The 12,412-nt window shown below is 39.8% G+C and overlaps 1 protein-coding gene across 1 annotated transcript in view; it reads right to left on the bottom strand.

Moving 5' to 3' along the window:
• LOC121415102 (adhesion G-protein coupled receptor V1-like) overlaps positions 1–12,412 on the bottom strand; it is a 109,675-nt gene that overhangs the window by 22,364 nt on the left and 74,899 nt on the right. The window contains exons 64-77 of the mRNA XM_041608198.1: positions 12,191–12,385; positions 11,416–11,651; positions 10,738–10,877; positions 9,610–10,043; positions 8,378–8,623; positions 6,530–6,679; positions 5,610–5,836; positions 5,015–5,171; positions 3,773–3,835; positions 3,248–3,350; positions 2,737–2,850; positions 1,717–1,898; positions 1,011–1,190; positions 351–600 (exon numbers count right to left, since the gene is read on the bottom strand). Of these exons, the coding sequence (XP_041464132.1) occupies positions 351–600; positions 1,011–1,190; positions 1,717–1,898; positions 2,737–2,850; positions 3,248–3,350; positions 3,773–3,835; positions 5,015–5,171; positions 5,610–5,836; positions 6,530–6,679; positions 8,378–8,623; positions 9,610–10,043; positions 10,738–10,877; positions 11,416–11,651; positions 12,191–12,385 (2,677 nt within the window). The remainder of the gene's footprint in view (positions 1–350; positions 601–1,010; positions 1,191–1,716; positions 1,899–2,736; positions 2,851–3,247; positions 3,351–3,772; positions 3,836–5,014; positions 5,172–5,609; positions 5,837–6,529; positions 6,680–8,377; positions 8,624–9,609; positions 10,044–10,737; positions 10,878–11,415; positions 11,652–12,190; positions 12,386–12,412) is intronic.

Genomic DNA, 12,412 nt, shown 5'->3' on the forward strand with positions numbered 1-12,412 from the left:
TATTTGTTCATTTGACTTTTATGATTAGCTACATACACGCGTCATATTTTGTAACATTTCTCTATATCTTTCAGTGCATCACATCCACAGGGACTCTCTAATAAGAGCAACACGTGAAAGAGACAAGTATTGTCCATTATTACTATAATTGTTATTAAGGTTGCTATGCTGCTCCTCTATATCAGATTCTAATTCACTCAATTTTGGTTTCATTGCTACTTTATGATTTTTGTTTCTTTATTCATTCTCTTAGCCTACTGCTCAATGAATACTTAATCACGCAAAATTAACGAATAGGGCAACTATCTTTCTTGGGCGGAGGCATTTAAATCGTACAAGTAGGTATTTACCTTGCCCTGATCCAATAGGGAGTCTCTGCACACTCGTGATATTGACAAAAAATATCTTATCCAGCTCTGGTTCTGTGTCCTCCAAGAGCGGTACAATGATGGTCGCACTGCGCTGTGTGTTGGCGAGGGTCATGGCACCACTGGTAACCGCAGTGTAATCTTCACCCGGTATAGCAGTGTAAGCAACGGTGTTGTAGGTGACGCGGACACTGCCCAATGTACCCACTGCTCTCTCTATCTCTAGAGATACCTGCAATGGATGACATAATAATAGTTTCAATTATCTTTGCCTACGAAATCCTCTCACTCTCATGTTCCACACAGAATAAAAAAGAAAGAATTTCTTTTTTTTACATCATTGGTTACGCATTATTTATCACCTGCACCAGTATTACACAGTAAATCCTGTCTCTAAAGACCATGTTTTTTTTTTAATAACTGTTTGTATATTATTTGTCACCTTTACAAGGGAGATGAGATTATTATGAGCAGTTGATCTTTATAGATGATTCTAGCAACGCATGTTTCTACATTAACTTTATCAATTAAATCCAAATTAAAACTGATAACTGATGACACCCCCAATGCTCGAAAGACATCTCCACGCAGTTTAGTCTTTCCTTTCTTTTTCATGGAAATTCAGAAAGGCACATCGTCTACCTGTTGGTCTGTTTCTTGAACGACGACCTGTCTCGAGCCATCGCTGAACCCTACGATGCCGTACGGATCGATCCGAGCCGTGTCATAGTCATCCCAAGCCACGGCACCGCCAGCGACGTTGGAGAAAACATTGGTGATGTGCACAGCGAAGAGTTCGGTGTCTAAACCAGTCGGGCTCAGCTAGAAATATAAAATATAAATGGGGGGAAAAGATGTGAGCAAAGTAATGCATGACTTGTAACACTTGCATAAATTGCTTTTCAAGTCAAGATCTTGGATGGTAACTGATAGATCATGATGAAAATTCAAACAAATGTTGCTGTGACGTAATAGCCATGATAACCGTTCCATGACCTTTGCTCCGCTGTAAATTTGACACACTAAATGGAATGACCAACTTCATCCCTGGATTTAACACTATACCCTACCCTAAACCTAACATAAACCCTATAGCAACCCTAACCCTATATCTTAGACAAAATAAAGCCCAGAGCAAATGTGGTGTCACCCTGCGAAACAAACTCCCATGTTCAGGAGACCGTTTCATGAAAGTTGTCAGCACTGACAAGATGTCTTTCTCCGACAGTTACCATAGTAACAGTCAGAGGGTAGAGCTTCTCAGCCAATCAAAAGCAAGGATTTCACTGAAATAGTCAGCACTGGCAATTTAGATAGTGCTGAGAACTTTCATGAAACAGGTACTTACCGTGACGGTGAATGTCTCGGTAGACTCTCCTTGGACGAGCCTGATCTGACCCGTGCTCGGGGTCACGACACCGTCCATGAAGCCTGCAGGGATTTCCCCTGGTTTGTATCCCATCTGCCATGTAACATCCACGTTACCGTACGTACCCAGACGCTGGATGGTGACCGTCACCTCCAGAGTTGCTGAAAAAATAACAGACAAAATAGTGTAAGTAAATTTGTTGACTGAATTTTCTGTCTGATGTTGCTTTAATTTCTTTTTATGATGTTGCCTGTTGGCAATCATGGTTTATATTTTGATTTTTACATATATACAATTTATTTCTCACTTGTCATATTTTGAGGAGCCCACAATATACAAGCTTTGCTTTTTAATGTTTAGTGGGATCCTCCATTTTCACAAATTATATATCACAAATCCTTTACACATGATTACATGTATTTTGTATGTAACTGTCTTATAACATGTCTTTTTCAAGTTGATTTAATGACCTTGGTATATTTTTTTATGAAGTTAACATGATTGTATTTATTTGACTTATATTTTATTGAAAATGAAATGAAACATGTACAGGTTATATTTGCTGCTAAAATGTCTAAAAGTATAAGCATTATCAATATGTAATAGTGGATAAAGTGAATATCCATTTTGCAGGTTAAATACCATTTACTATGAACCATGATGACTGCATTTCTAGAATTAGAATAACTAACATTGCCACTATTATTATTTAAATCATCACCATTTTTATCATACATATCATCATCATCATCACTACCACCACCAGCATTACCACCATCATCACTATTATATTCATCATCATAATCACCATCATCTCTATCATCATCACAATCACATTCATCGAACTAAGTCCTCTAACAATAATATTTCAAATCACTATACCTGAGATATTGAAATATTAAAACATTATGAAGCTTTATTCACAAGCTATCACAAAAGAACATTTGTGAGAACAGACCACTTGGGTTAAACAAACATATAATTTCTATATATTCTTACCATCATCAACCATGATCCCTGTCTCACTGAATCCAACCTGTGAATTGGCAACTTCCTCTGGTACGACAATGGTGGCGCTATCACTGCTTAGATCTATCGATGGTGGTATGACAGCTAACAAAGCAAAGGATTTAAGAGATCACAGTTAATACACGTAATACTACGGCAAGCAAACATTCCTTTGCGATAAAAATGTTCATGTAAGTTGTAAAAAAAAAAATTTATAGCTTAACTTCTATTTTACAGTTACACTTTAAAACTAATTTGATTAGTTTATTCAAGTAATGCTTGATAGCTAAAGATGCCATCAATTGCCATTCATGCTCAAATTTTCTCTCTAAACAACTTCCATATTATATTGCACAAAATATTAATAATTCAAAATACATTCAATTTGAAAAAAACATACATACATTCATACAATTGAAAGAAAGATACATGTATAATCCATTATGTCATTCTTATCAGCAATGAGGTGTGAAAGAAATATTCTGTTAATGATAGGACTCACGTGTATCTGTTCCCATGTAAGTGACCGAGGTGATATTGAGAGTGAAGGTCGAACCTTGGGCTAAGAAGACATCATTGTTTAGAAGGGCTACTTGCTCCTCACACTGAAATGATACAGGGAAAAGCGAGTTATATCAAATCTATTAACCAAATCCATACATCATTTTCTTTTCATAGACTAATGTTAACATTGCTGTACTAAACTCATGAGTGGGGGGGGGGAGATTTTTTCGCAGAGAGCTAGTAAGTGTGATTTACAGTCATCCTCACATTCCAATATACAAATTATAACTACATGTAACGCATAATCCCATTGAGGAATGTACGTTAGCATGCGTCCCCTGGCCATGAGCTGGCCACTTGCATACAGATGACATAATGGCTGCCAAAATGTAAAAAAATGCATCGAGTATCTCATGGAATGTTCAAAATGTCTGATAAATTAAGCAGAAACTGTGTGAATACTGTAAACTTTAAAGATATCATTTCTGACAAGCTGTAATTTCCTAGATGTAAAGGCACTTACCTGAGTCTGGCCATCTTCACAAAGCACAGATCCACTGCTCGGCACATATGCACCAGTCACACCCTTTAATAAGATAATCATAATTCGAGAAGAATATTTTGAGAGATCATTTCGATACAACAATCATGTACATGTATGGGCACTTATAGTGTTTTCAATGTTGACTTTCAAATTTTAACAGCAACACGAGTTGTGATTGAAGATGCAATTACAAACCTGGTGGGTATTTCATAAAGCTGTTTGTAACTTAAGAGCGACTTTAAGAAATGTGATCCTTTCTTGCGTGCTAAATAATCACCAATGAATATTTAATGGTGAACATCATTTACCACAAGAAGTGATCACCAGTCATTCTTAAAGTCACTCTAGACTTACAAACAGCTTTGTGAAACAGCCCCCAGGCATATAATGAAAAACAAAGGGTGTGTTCAATGTCCCCCATTCCTGGTTGTAAAAGTAAACATCTTTCAGATCGCGATTATGGGGAAAATTAAAACACCAAAAAAGATATGTTCTGATTCTGATCAATTATTTTTGTTATAATGGTCATGTATAGACACTAAAATTTCAGACAATTCATTCACATGCATTACATACATGACATAATTGCCATCAACTCATGGGCTTTTCTATAAAATAGGTACATGGACTTCAGACCCCATATAATTGGGAACTTTCTGAAATAGTTTGTCTCTGTTTTTTTTTAGTTTTATAAATTATGCAAATGCTCTAAAGTGATCATGACTTGGGCAGTTTATGAAGAGAAGATTGGAGAAAAATGGTGGCCAGATATCAAAAACATTTCTGAAATTAATGTCTGTGAGCAAGTATCCCCCCTTTTCCAATATCCATACCTCATCCAGAAATCTCTAATTCTCTCTGTAACCCCCCCCCCCCCCGGTCTCTTTCTCTGTCTCCTAGTAATGTTTCCAATTCAAAACATCTCTCTAACAAACTAATTTCACCACTTATCATAATCCTTGCTCACATATTACATACATGTACTGTACATTCTTCTCTTTCATCCCTTCTCCCACATATTCAAACCCCTTTCACATTTCTATCTTTATCTAATTTGATTTCATAATTTCCTAGTCATCAAATAAGACTTATGGGGGGAGGGAAAAACGGAAAATGACAATTACATGCACTTTCAGCCACCAGCAAATTATGCTTTTATAAAAGTCGATAATAAGCAGAGAAAGAAGGGGGAAAGGAATGGATTGGCCCATTCACACTCACATCGTTATACTGGAGTTGGTAGCCAATCTGAACAGCCCCCACAGTTCCAGCTGACCTGTCAACGGTGAGTTGAAGACGACGTCTGTTGTTACGAGCCAAGACGATGGTCTGACTCTCATCATCCACACTGAAGATACCATGAGGATCATCATTAGCACTAGAAAAAAAAGAGAAAAGAAAATCAACGTAAGTGAGATCTGCAAAATATGAACAATCCCCTGCCTTCCTGGTACAAATCACAGAAAATTGCATGCAGCATTCAACTTGCAGTAAAAATGTGCTTCCAATAGCTGTGGAGACCCAAATTTGTGACGCTCAGGTACGCGACTTTGAAATCATGCAACATGTTGTAAATTTGTGTCTGGCCAAATTTGCTCAAAGACTGAAATTTTGTGCTGCAACTCCAATGAGAATTCTGTACCTAGCCAAAATTCCTGGATGTATTGTTACATGTATTTTTACTATTTCCTGATTAAAATTGATTAATTTCAGGATGATAAAGATCCAAATGATGATTTCAACTGAAAAAAAGAAGGAAAGAAAAGACAGAAAAATACACAGAATATATCAATAATTTTTTATTATCATTTCTTACTTGACATAAAACTCAGATGTATGGAGGACAGGGTCGATCTCCGCACCCCCATCGGCAGAAACAAGGGTAACAGTGAACCCCTCTTCCAACTCTGGTAGGGCATCAGGGAGTACCTCAAGAAGGATGGACGCGGTAGCGATGCTCTCAGGGAACTCGACAGTGCCGTTGGTAGGTGATATGTCAGATGGCATGGGTCTGCCAGAGGAATCCCTTACCTCCCAGTGCACCTGTATGGAAATAGAAGGTAATTATTGTATCTTTCATTCTCACCTGTACATGTACCTCCAATCATTCCCTCATGCCTGCTCAGTGAGAAAGCCACCTTCTAAAAGGGTCTACCATCGTCATCATCATCATCATCATCAGTAAACTCATCTTTTTGATCATCAACACAATTCTTCTACTCCTCATCATCATCACCCCCAACACTTTCACCATCCCAACCACCACCACCACTATCATTATCATCATCGTCATCATCATCAACATCATCACCAACACTACCACCCCCATCGTAATCATCATTGTCATCGTCATCATCACCAACATCATCACCACCACCACCAGAACCATCACCACCACTACCACCACCAGAACCATCAGCACCGCCACCATCATCACCACCACCACCAGAACCATCACCATCACCATCATCATCAATCATCACCATTAGCACCACCACCATCACCACCATCATCATCAACATCATCATCATCATCCTCATCATCATCACCACCATCATTATTCCGATTACCACCACCATTAGTCATCATCATCATCACCACCACCATCTCCATCAACACCACCACAACCATCACCACCAACACAACCACCATCACCACCATCATCACCACCACCACCACCATCATCATCAGCACACTGCCACCACCAATACCGCCATCCTGATCGTCCGATCTCACCCGTATGTCTCCTATCAGTCCCTCTCGTCTGCTGAGGGGGAAGGCAACCTTCTGAGACGGGCTGCCATCGGACGGCTCATTAAAGTATCGAGGCTGCACAGATTCTGCGGTGAACTGAACTATTCCATTAGGGTCTCCATGCTTCAAAACCTATGTAGATTAAAATTGATTATAAATGAATACCAATGCCTGTTTATGCACGATACTACCATACTTGCCAACCTTAGAAGAAAAAAAAGAGGAATCAATTTTTCACGCAGAGTAACGAGCGTGTGACATTTTGCGCGGGTAGGGTGTGGGGTACCCCCCTGCCACGGTTAGAAATTTTTGGAATTTTAGAACATGAAATGGGGGGCTTTCCTTCACTTTTGAAGTGCCTTTTACCTGTCCACAAAGAAGAAAAATATATTAATTTTGTCCCAAAGTAATGAAATATGAAACAGGAAAATCAACAGGATTCATTTCATGAAATTGTACCATATTTTTTTACTTCAAAAACATGTATTTCCATTACAATAATAACTGGATATTTCTCAGAATACTCCTTGTATTTCTAAATAATTTTGACTTTATTTCACGAAAACAGACTAACAGTCTAAATGCATATGGAACTTACACTGCTCACTCAGCTCACTAACCCAGGGAGCTCCGACCCGGGAAGCGGGCGGGCCGCGACTGGGCTCGGTACCGGTACTCAGTCACTGCCCACTGCACTCATGCACTGTCTGTATAACGATCGGAATCACAGTCACAACTCACATTCACAATCCAAACGACGCATTGGCGACGGTATCCAGTTTCCACACACTAAATTTGTAATTTTGGCTTCAAAATTTCACAGAAAACTATCCTTTGGCCATTAATCCGACGATCGTTGAGCTGGATCTTACGTTTGCACACGTATGCACTTGCAGCGCGGTAACCCACGGAGCTCCGGCCCGTCGGTAATCCGGCACAGGCCGAAGCTCCCTGGGTTAGCAGCGAGGTATACTCGCACTCGCGACGTCGCAGCATGCATTGTATTTGCATGTGTTGTCGCTCTAGCTGTGTTTGCACGCGCTTCTGCAATGTGCGCGCCATGTGAGATAGGCAAAGTGAAAAACTAAGTACGAGAGTGAGTTCAGTTAGTGGAAAAGTAATGCTATTTGGGATATCGCGATATCCAGGTGTCCGCAAGCTTCAGATTGGTCTAACCTTCGCTCCAGCCATTTTTTCAATATTATCAATGTAAAAATTAATAAAAATCGGAATTATGGAGTTGATATTCGTAATGCGGAATTGGCAATAAAAAATCGGGATGATTCCGCCAAAATCGGAATGGTTGGCAAGTATGTACTACATGTAAATGGCAGGTAATATAATATGTAGAATTTGTAGTTCTCAACCCGGGCAAATAATAGTAACAGGACCACATTGAGCCTGCAGATAATGTACTTTACACTGTACAGGTTTGGATTAAACAATGAGCCGGAACCTCTCTGTTTTCAATGTTGACTTGTCTGCAGACTTTATCTACTCTGTCCAGACGTTAATCTTTTCTCATTGTGAATTAATATTTTGTAAATTGTGCAAAATTCTGCCTTTACAGGTGGTTTGAGCACACACACACGGAATAATTTTGCTTTACAAAGTTGAATAGCATTTTTGGTCAGAAGAGAAAAGCTCTCAACTAAGTAATGTACAGTGTTATGTAAAAATATGCCATACAAAAGACTTTATGCATAGAAGTCTTTCAAAAATGTGGAGCAAATTGCAATGCGATACCAGGAATATTATTCCCTTCATACATGTATTGATATATACGAATGGCTTAACAAACTACAGTACCTCTCGAAATGAAAAACTTACCGTAAGCCTAGCTTGCCTTCGTCCATTGTCAATCTCTCCTGTACTGACAAGCTGGTAGATCTCTACTATAAACACCTCTTCCACTTCAGGTCCTACGTATGACTTGACCTGAAGGTCAAAGGTCCTTGACCCTCTTTGACCTGGGCCAAAGGTCACTGACCCTTGGAGGAAGCCACCTGGGGTAGAGATATCATCGGTCGTTTGTAGGATGGAGTCTGTGTTGGGACCGAGTATCCTCCAGCGAACCTGCCAACATGACAATAAGGAATATTTATATAATATTGACTGGCCTTGAGGGGAACATCAAATATATTGCCAGCAAAAGAATCATATTGGCCTGAGTCTTTAGACGAGGTAAATATGGGTCATTTAAGGGCAATATATTTGATGTTCCCCAAAAGAAGAGCTAGTAAATAATTTTATTATCATCCAAATCAGATATCTAGAGCAAAAATCATGATAATGGGGATATTTCTTTTGAAAAACAGAGTTGATTGTGTCATGTTAATATCGGTCTAGGCTCTGCACTTTAGTATATATCTCTATGGATCCAGCGTTGTCTTTATTATGACGTATTTTGTTGGTGCGCGGATCCTTATGAAGCGTATCTCTTTATACGCATCCACAAATGCCCGGATGTGAGACCAGGGAAAAAAAAAGGAATATTTTGCGTCGTCTCTGCATGCACAGTAAATACACGCATTGAGACCGGGGAAAATACAAACAATATACCTACCCTTCCCGATATTCAGAAAATGTAGGGCAATACGGTTTTGTAAAGGACCAGCTCAGATGTCTGATACGGGAGATGAATAAAAATATTGCCTTGCAATCTGAGTGTGTTTGAATCCCACCACAACCTACATCTAGTGTCCTCTGACGGAAGGACAGACAGACGGACATCGAGAGTGATACCATAATACGTCCCGTCTAGGACGGACGTATAATAATACATTGTCAACCAAAAATCTTCACCATTTTATTTCTGATTAAATACTGTATCTTGCAGCCCATTTGTCTAAATACCCTCATTATTCATCAAACATTATCTGATTGCTCTAAAAAATCGATAAAATTATTGGGATCCCTGCTAGTATCATGCACACCATATTATATGAGATAAATTAAACTGAATTTATCGCTTGTATGATGAAAAGTTATCGGACGGAAGGACATCGAGCGTGATACCATAATACATCCCATAGGACGGGCGTATAATAACAGCATCTTACCTCAGTTCCAACCAAATACTGATCCAGACCTCCGGAGAGTTCTATGGTGAAGGTCAAATCCCTGTCATTAGGAGGATTAGCAATCACCCTGTCAAGGTTGGACAAGGTGAAGCCGATGAGACCATCAGGACCATCGCTCTTTGATATCACCACCGTCGCCGTGAGGTTACCCCCGAGGAGGGCACCCCCTTCCGTTCCCGTCAGCCGGATGTTGAAAGACTCGGAGAACTCCTTGAGGGTGTCGTCGATGATGGTGACGGGGATGAAGGCTTCGGATTGCCCGTCGGACAGGGTGATCTTGCCGCTGGTCAGGAGGAAATCGACACCCCCGGGTGTGGCATCCAGAGGCTCTACCTCGAAGGACACGCTGATCAGACCAAAGTTACCAGCACTGCGGACTACAGGAATCATGGCTGTACCTATGTCCTCTTGGACTGCAACAACACAAAAGAATGGGTATTAATAGGTAATACATCTGGGGCTTGCTTCATAAAGCTGTTCATAAGTTACAAATGACTTTACACACGGCTGGTGACCATTTCTCATGCTACATGTATGTGATATTCCTTTGTAACTGATTTAGTGCCTAAGAACAGGTTCCAGTCGTGCCTAAAGTTGTGCGTAACTTTACGAACAGCTTTATGAAACACCAACCTGGTGTGTTTTCATGAAAATTCATGTACACAGAGTACTGAAGATCCTTGAACCTTGAAGAGTAATCCCTTTCAGCAGCTTCAAAGCTCTCCTATGTATAGGGGCATATTGAATGAACCACAGGAAAAAAGGATTCAGAAAGTACAGTAGTTTATAGGCAACATCTAGATATAATTCTTCACTCGTATTACTTACAATACAATGTACATTTGGCAGGAATGCATTGTTGTAAATATTCTGGCATCTTTATGCATCTTGGTGGGGGAGGGAGAAGTGAAGGAAATGGGAGAAGAGAGATGAGGGGCAAGAGAAGGATAAAGAGGACAAATGTCAAGAAGATATGGGAGAAAAGAGAGGAGACAGTAGAGTGTAGAAAGGAGGAGGAAGAGAAAGGATAAATAAAAGAACAGAAGGAGGAAGAGAAGAAAAAGGAGGAAGAGAAACAAGGAGGAGGATGAAACTGTCTCATCTTACCTTCGTACAGAGACTTGCTGAAGTCAATGATCCCTTCTGCATTATCATTAGCACCAATAAGAATAGTCTTTACAGACAGGGAACCAAGTGATGGCTGCATGTCGGGCTGGAGGCCATTGACCGGTGTATAATCAACATTTCTAAAAAGGATAAAACAGAATCAAAACATTAATTTAAAAAATTCAGAAAGTGTCATGGTTGAGTGGTCTAAGGTACCCCATATGAGATGCTAGAGTCACAGGACCGTATTATGAAATGTTCTGAATCTTTAAGCATGGCCCTCTAGGACTTTTCTCTTTCAAAATCATTTTCAACCTACAAGCCAATCAACTGTGTTACCATAGAAATCACAAATGTGTCGATGTATGAAATCCTAAAATACAAAACTGAACTTTCATTATATCATTGGCCATTAAATTATAATTATACTGAATAGCATGTTCATCATTAATTTCAGAAAATAATGCAATTAATTTTTGATGATATTGTCCAATCAAAATCACATTCAAGGAACACAAACTGATTACAAGCAGATACAGATTTCAAAGCCAAATAAAACTTTCTTGATCTACTGCAGTAAGAAGGCTCTTGGCTTCATGAACTATATCTTCCAACAAGCATATTTGAAAACAGCAGTAAACTTGGTAGGAATAGAAACATGCAAAGTCAGATACTTACGTTGGTGTAAGGAGACGAACGTCAGTGATGTTGAGCCAGAACGCCTCTGGTCCTTCTGGAATATCATCATTTAGGATTGCAATGGTGACGTCCAGGCTGTCGACCCCCTCTGAGAAGGTCAAGGCTCCGGTCGAGGGTGCAAAGTCCACCCCCTCCTGGGCGGTGTAAGGGGTAGTGGTGTAGGAGACTTGGACAGAGCCAAAGATGCCTGCGTTTCGCACGATGGGTATGGATACCTGATTGAAGAGGAGCAGGGGTTAAAAAGGGAGTTATATTAAATTGATAATAAAATAGCTTTACATGTAGGTATATTCAAACATCCAGAGAAATATATCTCTCTCCTTCGTACAGTGTATTTACTTTTTTTTTTCATTTAGTATTCATCTCTCTTTCACTCTTGTCCCTCTCAGAAGACCAAACTTCACATCTTCTCCATACAATACCCTGACAAACATTAAATCAAGAGCCAAAACTCATGATGACAAAGAGGTTAGCTCCGATAAACCCTTGAAAAAGACTTTTCAGCGATCATTTGCTTCAAATCTTCTTTGTCTCTTTGCCTTCTACATGTATTCTCATTACATTAACAATTTTTCCAAGGACTCGATCATACATCAAACTGTGGATTGAAATGGAACTACATATACGAACTGGTCTATTGGATATAAATAAAGTAGGATTACATAATGTAGGATGAGACCAGATAGGTTTTACACAAAGTACGGTAACTCGTCTAATAAGTGACAGTAAACCTTCCTTGTAACCTAAATCTTACCAAATTCTGTTCCTCACTGATGGTGACCTCGGAGGGCAGGTCAAACTCAAAAACACCAAAGGGGTTGTCACTGGCTACCATGACGATGGTTGCCTGGTTACCACCGGAGGTGGAGTCAATGGAGGCACCTCCTGTAACCGAGGCCAGGACTAACGTGTAGGTGGTCCTCAGCTCTGGGATAGAGTCATCCTGGGTCTGGGTGTAATAGGAAGGACAGCGTAA

The sequence above is a fragment of the Lytechinus variegatus genome, chromosome 5 (assembly GCF_018143015.1).
Source record: "Lytechinus variegatus isolate NC3 chromosome 5, Lvar_3.0, whole genome shotgun sequence".
NCBI lineage: Eukaryota > Metazoa > Echinodermata > Echinoidea > Temnopleuroida > Toxopneustidae > Lytechinus > Lytechinus variegatus.